This window comes from Palaemon carinicauda, chromosome 13 (genome assembly GCF_036898095.1).
Source record: "Palaemon carinicauda isolate YSFRI2023 chromosome 13, ASM3689809v2, whole genome shotgun sequence".
Lineage (NCBI taxonomy): Eukaryota > Metazoa > Arthropoda > Malacostraca > Decapoda > Palaemonidae > Palaemon > Palaemon carinicauda.
This window is the reverse complement of record NC_090737.1, coordinates 135424920-135434919: the sequence shown is the minus strand read 5'-3', so window position 1 is coordinate 135434919 and position 10000 is coordinate 135424920. Positions and strand designations below refer to the sequence as shown.

Here is a 10000-nt window from a genome sequence, read left to right as displayed (position 1 = left end):
TTTTGAGAATCTGAAGAAATAGATATGAGCGAAACAAGTCAGATTTTTTCTCAATGTATATTCTGATCATTCTTTCGAAAGAAACACGCCCCTTAGGAAAAATAAGATTATATGAGTCTTTCACTGTCACCCCTTAGGATTTTCTCATTGCTTCTGTTTTCCCTATGATAACATATCTCGAGAATACTCAAACTTTAGAATGTTCTCACTGCTTCTGTTTTCCCTATGACAACATTTCTCTCAGAATATTCAAGCTTTGGAATTTTTTCACTTCTGTTTTCCCTATGATAACATATCTCTAAGAATATTCAAGCTTTGGAATGTTCTCACTTCTTCTGTTTTCCCTATGACAACATTTCTCTAAGAGTATTCAAGCTTTAGAATTTCCCCACTTCTTCTCTTTTCCCTATGATAACATTTCTCTAAGGATATTCAAGCTTTAGAATTTCCTCACTGCTTCTGTTTTCCCTATGACAAAATTTCTCTCAGAATATTCAAGCTTTGGAATTTTCTCACTTCTTCTGTTTTCCCTATGATAACATTTCTCTAAGAATATTCAAGCTTTGGAATGTTCTCACTTCTTCTGTTTTCCCTATGATAATATTTCTCTTAGAATATTCAAGCTTTGGAATTTTCTCACTTCTGTTTTTCTAGCTATAATAATCTAGGAATGGTCTACGGATTCCATCGGGAATCAGGAATCGGGAATAAGTTCCATCTTTCTATTTCTATTCTCCTATTCTATTCCAACTATAGTCCATTTCTTTTAGCGAGGCAGATTTGCACCGACTCGCAGCGGTGCCCTTTTCGCTCGGAAAAGTTTCCTGATCGCTGATTGGTTAGAATTATCTTGTCCAACCAATCAGGGATCAGTAAACTTTTCTGAGCTAAAAGGGCACCCCTACGAGTCGGTGCAAATCTGCCTCGCTAAAAGAAATGGACTATAGTGTACGCGAGCCGTCAAAAAATGACGTCTAATTGTTTAGATAGATATGAACAGACGCACACACACAGATTCAAATCTTATCTTCAACTTCCCCCTTCCTAACTACAACCAGCTGGTTCGGCAATTTGTGGGAGTGTGTGATTTCCATGTGTGCCTGTAAGGGTACCCCTCTCACCAGGGTATGACTACTTCTCTCCCCATGAGCGCAGCTAGATGTGTATATATATATATATATATATATATATATATATATATATACATATACATATATATATATACGTATATATGTGTATATATATAGATATATATTTATATATATATATGTGTATATATACACATATAATATATATATATATATATATATATATATATATATATATATGAATTTATATACACATATATAATATATATATCATATATATATATATATATATGTATATATATACATACATATATATATATGCATATATAAATATAAATAAATATATTTGTATATATGTGTATATATATATATATATATACTGTATATATATATACAGTATATATATATATATATATATATATATATATATATATATATATATATATAATGTGTGTATAATATACTTTGTTGTTATTGCCATTATTCATTTTGATTACAAATATATGTATAATTAAAAGTATTCCCAAATTGCTAGCAAGTTATTTTTATAAATTCTGCTTACTTTACCCAACCACTATTACTATTTAGTTGATATCCTCATAACTATTATTATTGACCAATAGGAAATTTGAAATAATTAGAAAAGACTTGGAATATGTTACAAACTAATAAAAAAAACTAATTTATTTCTCATTCAAGTTTTATAATATTCATTTAATGTTTGAATCTTTAAATAGTTAATATGAAATATTTACTTTAATAGTTTTTTGTTAGTAAGACAATAAAAAATAAATAATACTCACTCTTTCTTGGTCCTTTCTGCCGTTGCTACGAGCAACACTGCTGTTGCAAAGAGAGATATATACAACGAATTCATTTTCGATCACCTTTCGCAAATCAACTATATTTTTACCGATGTTTTCTCGTGATTCTATCTTTTAAATTTCCTTTTTATTTAGATTTACAGATAAAGAAGAGAATATGATTTAATCTAAAGTAGTTAGATTTAATTTGTTTAAACTTTTCCTTTGTAAATTAATTTTTATATAGATAAAACTTATCGTCAGTAAATGAAGTGAACACCAGTCTTCGACGACTGTATATGAATGTCCCTTTGCCCGTATACCCGCCTGCATTTATAGGGTCCCGTGACCTATGCCCGATGTAAGATGCTTTACGAAAATGATGAAATTTTTATTTATACATTGTTACGTGGGTTTTAAGACCGTTAAGAGGTGTAAGGTTCAGGTTACATTATAATGAATGAGTAATTCTAATTGCTTTGCAGAGTTTAACAGTATCTTTACCCCTGTTTTTGTTTATTCTTACATTTTGAGTAAATATTGAACACTTACATTATTTTGCTTTCTCATTTATGCCAACGTTGACCCACTATTAGGGTTCTCGTGGTCTATTGGTAACGTCTCTGCCTGGTGATCGCCAGACTGGGGTTCGAGTTCCTCTCAAACTCGTTAGTTTCTTGTAGTGTCTGCAATCTCACCATCCTTGTGAGCTAAGGATGGGGGAGCCTATAGGTCTACCTGCTGAATCATCAGCAGCCATTGGCTGGCCTTCCCTGGTCTGAGCGTGGGTGAAGAGCGGGCTTAGGCGGTGATCATTGTTCTCTAGTCTTGGGTAGTGCCATAGCCTCTGTACCATGGTCTTCCACTGTCTTGGGTTACAGTTCTCTTGCTTGGGGGTACACTCGGGCACACTATTCTATCTTGTTTCTATTCCTCTTGTTATTTTCAAGTTTTTTTTTATAGTTTATATATGAAATATTTATTTTAATGTTATTATTGTTCTTATACTTCTTGTAGTTTTTCCATATTGCCTTTCCTCACTGGGCTATTTTCCTTGTTGGAGCCCTTGGGCTTATAGCCTCCTGCTTTTCCAACTAGGGTTGTAGCATGGCAAGTAATAATAACAATAAATAATATATGGTCAGTCTCTAGGGTATTGTCCTGCTTGCTAGGACAATGTCACTGTCCCTTGCCTCTGCCATTCATGAGCGACCTTTAAAACCTATGCTTCAGTTAACAAGTTGCTTTAGGAATTTTTATAGAAAAGGCCTTATTCGTTCCGGCTCGTCCGAATTGGATATCGAACACATGTTTTCTTTATTCTGACTTAGCGTTACTTTGCTTCTTGTTGTTGTTGCTGTTGTTGTTGTTGTTGTTGTAGATTGCTTGGCCTTTATGGCCAAGCACGGGCTCTTGCAATTCTGCAGCCCATACGTTGTAATGCTGTTTTCATTAATGTTACTTTATTCAACAAGATAACGAGCTTATATACAAACAGTTAAGGGCAACAAGGGCACAAAATTTCCCACAATGTGAAACATGCAATGGCAAGCTTATGCAGGTTGTTTTTATATCAGTGCGGGAGAGAGCGAAAGATAAGAAAATACAATAGCATTACAGTGTATGAGCGTGTAACTATACGGTCTGTAATATCGTCGCTATTATTATTATTATTATTATTGTTATTATTATTACTAACCAAGCTACAACCCTAGTTGGAAAAGCAAGATGCTGTAAGCCCAAGGGCTCCAATAGGGAAAAATAGGCCAGTGAGGAAAGGAAATAAGGAAATAAATAAATGATGAGAACAAGTTAACAAAAGCATGAAATAGAACAGACAAGAGCTGAGAGCATCAGATAATTCTCTAAGTATAGAATATTATATTTATCTTATTATTATTATATTATTATTATCTTATAGAAGAACAGTTGTTATATATAACATATTTATATGAAACGGGCATTTATGGGGACAAGGGAATCACAGCCTCAGAGGTCAGATTACTCTCCCAGTGCCGTTTTCTATGACCTTAACAGATACTATTACCCTTTACAACTAAATGGACTTTTGAGCAATAATTCAGGATCGAACCTGGTTCCAGAAATCTTTAGTTGATTATTGCACTATTCTAAGTTAAGAGGGATAGTAGGACCGTGTTTTCTATGGAATTTATTAGACTTGAGCGGGAATTTAAGCCTCGGATAACGTAGCGGTAGGATTTTCAATTATAATAGTTGTTATCTATATTTTAATTGTGTGAGAAATTTGTTGATGATTCTGCTTTTAAATAGGCCTACTGCTTCAATTATAACGTTTTATCATAAGGTTTCTGATGATCTCAATCTAAAGCTATTGATAATACAAGTATAATTAATTTTGTCACTCGAATTTGATGTTATTCATAATTTAAAATTTTCAGAAACTGTAGAAGGGAAATATTGGTTAAGTTATTTTTTCGATTTCGTATCAATGAAAATAAAGTCTGGACTCTGGAAAAATTAGTGAAATAAGAAGTGAAAATGCCATAGAATGGCAAAGAGGAAGAAAAGGAAAATATCGTTTTTCTATTTAAGGTTTTCACAGCAGGACAAAGAAAGTCTTTGAAACAGTAAAGGATTTTAGAGGCCGCTCATGAATAGCAGAGGTAAGGGACAGTGACATTGCCCTATCAAGCAGGACAATGCCCCAGAGACTAACCATATTACACATGATCAGCACCCAAGCCCCATCTCCACTCAAGCTAGGACCAAGGAGGGCCAGGCAATGACTGCTGATAACTCAGTAGATAGACCTATAGGCTCCGTCAAACCCCGCCCCCCCCCCTTAATCCTTAGCTCACAAGGATGGTGAGGATGCAGCGACCAAAGGAACTATCCATTATTGTAACTTATTTTCCTTTTAAAGATTTTTAAAGGCCGCTCATGAATGGCATAGTCACGTGATAGTGACACTCCCCTAGCTAGCAGGACAATGCCCTAGAGACTGACCTTATATACATATGATCAACACCCAAGCCCCATCTCCACCCAAGCTAGGACCAGGGAGGGCCCGGCAATTGCTGATGATGACTCAGCAGGTAGACCTATAGGCTCCCCAAACTCCCTATCCTTAGCTCACAAAGATGGTGTGGTTGCAGACAATACAAGAAACTATCGAGCTTGAGTGGGATTCGAACCCCAGCCCGGTAGATCACCAGGCAGGGACGTTTCCAATAAGCCACCACAACTCTGGTTTGTCTCCTCCAGGGAATGTAACTAAAGACAGGTCGTTTGAGTAGTGACACCAAGGTCCTTTAAAGGGAGTTAAAGGACCTTGAGTGACACCATCCTCTAGTGAAAGAAAGTTATAATGCTTTCTTTCATAGATGTTTTTTGGGGTCCTTTTTTCGATGGCCTTGCGAGAGCTTCTTCGTTCTTTTGTTGTTTTACTCTTTTCTTACTGTTTTGATATATATGTATATATATATCTATATATATATATATATAATATTCATATATATACATATATATGAATATTCATATATATATATATATATATATATATATATGAATATATATATATATATACATATATATATGTATATATATATATATATATATATATATATATATACATATATGTATATATATATATAGGTAAATTTATATATATATATATATGTAAATTTATATATATATATATATATATATATATATATATATATCTATATATATATATATATATATATATATATATATATATATATATATATATATGTATATATACAATATCTCTGTATATGCATATGCAATCATTCATATATACTAAATAATCTTCCAACCCAGACTAAAATTTAATCTTCGCCCAACCCAAAGCCGAAAAAACTATTATAATCAGCTTCGTCAAAGTCTTCTAATGAGCGAAAATTACAGCCCCATCATCTTTCATATAAATCTAACAAACGACGCGTCTCTAACTTTTATCTCCCTCAAGGCATCAAAGTCGGAGGCCATTAGAGTGTCACGTGACCGGGCCCGCTGTCAACATTGGGAGGCGTTCGTTGCGAAAGATCTCGTTATTATTATTATTATTATTATTATTATTATTATTAGCTAAGCTACAACCCTAGTTGGAAAAGCATTATGCTATAAGTCCAGGGGCCCCAGCAGGGGAAATAGCCCAGTGAGGAAAGGAAACAAGGAAAAATAAAGTGTGAGGCGTTCGTTGCGAAAGATGTCGTTATTATTATTATTATTATTATTATTATTATTATTATTATCACTTGCTAAGCTACAACTATAGTTGGAAAAGCAGGATGCTATAAGAACAGGGGCCCCAGAAGGGGAAAATAGCCCAGTGAGGAAAGGAAACAAGGGAAAATAAAGTGTTGTAAGATCAGTTGTAAGATAGAACGTGAGTGTTTTATTCGGACGCGAGATATTATCTTAAATATGATTGATGCTTTACTCGCATTCTGCTGGTTTACGGTTTATTCATTTAAGCATATTTATTTTTTGCATTGTTCACTCAGAGGATATTTAGAAATGAGGCAAGGTTTAAAGGTTTAAAGGCCGCTCATGAATGGCAGAGGCAAGGTATAGTGACATTGCCCTATCGAGCAGGACAATGCCCTAGAGACTGACCACCCAAGCTAGGACCAAGGAGGGCCAGGCAATGGCTGTTGATGACTCAGCAGATAGACCTATAAGCTCCCCAAAACCCCCAGCCTTAGCTCACAAGGATAGTAAGGTTGCAGCGATCAAAGAAACTAACGAGTTTGAGCGGGACTCGAACCCCAGTCAGGCACGTTGCCACATTGGCCACCACGACCCTTGTAAATAGATATTATAAATTAAATTAAAACCTCCGCCAACAAAGTTGGAAGGCGGTTATGTTTACTCCCTGTTTTTGTGTTCGTTTGTTAACAGCTTCTGACCACAATTTCAATTGCAGAGCAATAGAACTTGCAGGGATTAACTGTTATGTGAAAAGCTGGAATTGTTTTAATTTTGGAAGGTCAAGGTCAAAGGTGAAGGTCGCGGTCAAGTAAAATGTCCAATTCACGTAACCAGCCATAAGTTTGGACATCGTTGCCACAGAGACTTCAAACTCAGCTCATATATGAGTGTATGAAAATCATCTCTAATACATGTTATCGTCAAAGGTCAAGGTCAAGGTCAAGAAACAGACTGGCGGTGGAGGTCTGCGCTCTACTGAGTGCCCCTCTAGTTTCTGTGATTTTTTTTTTCTTTGTAAAAAGTATATGTTGCTGATTAAACTCGTAAGAATATCCTCAAGCCAACTACCCTTAAGGAGGGTCAGATGTTTAGCAATTCATATATTTGGCCCAGTGCAGATAACCTAGATGATATTGGTACACGCAAAAATCTGGAAAACAAAACATCAAGATTGCGTGCGCGTGGATATATTCGCAAACGCACACACACTGACACATAGTAATATGATGTTGTATATATTAGTTTTATATATAAAGTCTGTGACTTGAATTTTGTCTAAAGTGTCTCTTCAGCCTGGATTTTTAAATGCCTTATATAATAATAATAATAATAATAATAATAATAATAATAATAATAATAATAACAACAACAACAATAATAATAATAATAGTAATAATAATAGCAACAACAACAACAACCACAACAACAATAATAATAATAATAATAATAATAATAGCAGCAGCAACAACAACAACAACAATAATAATAATAATAATGATAATGATGATAATAATAATAATAATAATAATAGCAGAAACAACAACAACAACAATAATAATAATAATAACAATAATAATAATAATAATAATAATAATAATATTAATAATAGCAGCAACAACAACAACAACAATAATAGTAATAATGATAATAATAATAATAATATTAATAATAATAAATATTTATTATAGATTACCTTTAAACCTTTTGGTAACGTATTTATAGTTCTATTAATCATATTTATCAACATCTCGATATTTATGATTTTCTGTTTTGAATAATGACAAGTATAATCACTATAATCTTCCTTAATTGTTTAAATGTCTGACACGTTCAATTATGCTCTCTCTCTCTCTCTCTCTCTCTCTCTCTCTCTCTCTCTCTCTCTCTCTCTCTCTCTCTCTCTCTCTCTCTCAACTAATTTGCTCCACCCAAGAGCATAGGGAGTATTATCGGATGGACTAAAAAGTCTTTGAGACATCCAAAATTCTTGTAACACTCTCTCTCTCTCTCTCTCTCTCTCTCTCTCTCTCTCTCTCTCTCAAGAGCAAATGGAGTCTCCGCGAATGGACTAAAATGTCTTTGAGACATCCAAAATCCTTGTAACGTCTCTCTCTCTCTCTCTCTCTCTCTCTCTCTCTCTCTCTCTCTCTCTCTCTCTCTCGGGAATTTCCGGCGAGATATAATCATGACACGAGATTGCAATAACAAGAATGTAAGTCTTGGCTAAGCTCGTCTGCAGGAAATACGCTATTTTTCCCTGTTGGAGCCCTTGGGCTTATAGCATCTTGCTTTTCTAACTAGGGATGTAGCTTAGCTAATAATAATAATAATAATAATAATAATAATAATAATAATAATAATAATATTTCCTCGCTGACCCACTCACTATCATTCCCCTGACTTTAATACAATTCTCTGTTTCCACGATGACCTACAAAACAAAATTTCATCATTCTTTTTTATTAATGGTTTTTCTTTGACAATTCTTTATCTTTTTTTTTATCTGGTGTTTGCATTTACGCTCCTTTGGTTAGTGTTTGTTACATCTTTGTTGATTACAGAGATAAGAGTTACATGGTGTTTATTTCAAATGGTTCAGTGTTTTTTTTTATCTCTAAAAGCCTGTGATTATGAGATAAAATGTGTTACAAACGTTTTTGCGGTTTTGTGAGTTACTTTTCGTGTTTTTTATAATTTTTTATGATTTGTTAATAAAGTGATTGACATGTGGACCTACGTAGGCACAGATAGGCAGGCACACACACACACACGTGTGTGTGAGTGTATGCATATATATACTGTAAGTAAATGCATTTATATACATATATACATACACACACATATATATGTATATATGGATATATATATATACATATAGATATATATATATATATATATACATATATGTATGTATATATGTATATATATACATACATATACTATATATATACAGTATATATATATATATATATATATACATATAAATATATATATATATACATACATATATGTATGTATATATGTATATATATACATACATATACTATATATATATATATATATATATATATATATACATACTGCTCATATTTGTTCATAAATTTTAATGTATACGATTTTTATAGATTATCTGGGCTATTTTTCCCCATTGGAGCCCTTGGGCTTATAGCATCTTGCTTTTCCAACTAGGGACGTAGCTTGGCTAGTAATAGTAATAATAATAATATGGATTAATTGCTTCCGTAGGAATTTGATTATCTCATAAAGGGCTTACTCTTCTTTATTTCTTGCATACAGAAATTACTAAAACTGTCTTTTTAGATAGATAAAAAAATATTTAATTTTAGAATTTTGTTTTTGAAAAAATAGAACTATTTTGAAGTTTTAAAAATTCTTAAACATTTTCTTACCTCTAGTTTGGTTATATCTCACACCAGTCCTAAAACAGAATGAATAAGGTGACATACTGAAACTTGCAACAATCTTGACCGTTTGTTGCAAGCGGCATTGGACCGCAATGAAGGTGAAAAACTATCCAAATAAGATAATGAATATTTTTCATGAGCGTTTCAACATATCGTTTACATTATATTACATTTCTAAGAGGGGATACCTTAATGTGGCGAAAGGATTTGCGTATCGCCTTGATCAGCAAAGCTGTACTAGTCAGGGATATTCATACTAGGTTGGTTTGCTGTTAGCGAGCAGACGAAAATCTCCTTTCATCACAAATCCACACTGGTCGGCATGGGGATGAAAACTGTCCAAACCAAAGACATGAATTAACATATCTGAGGCTTTTGTCCTGCAGTGGACTAAAAACGGCAGCATTTGTTGTTTTTGTTGTTGTTGTTGTTACTCTATTTAGTTCTGATGTATTTAGAAATATAT

General features: G+C 33.3%; 1 protein-coding gene across 3 annotated transcripts in view; it reads right to left on the bottom strand.

Annotated features, from left to right (window-relative positions):
* The window catches only part of LOC137652104 (soma ferritin-like), a 13369-nt gene extending 11236 nt beyond the window's left edge, over positions 1-2133 (bottom strand). The window contains exon 1 of one of the 3 annotated variants that reach the window (XM_068385307.1): positions 1892-2133. In XM_068385307.1, the coding sequence (XP_068241408.1) occupies positions 1892-1965 (74 nt within the window). In that variant the 5' untranslated portion in view covers positions 1966-2133. The remainder of the gene's footprint in view (positions 1-1891) is intronic. The other 2 variants (XM_068385306.1, XM_068385308.1) reach the window with 2 other exon arrangements.
* Positions 2134-10000: the final 7867 nt, after the last annotated feature.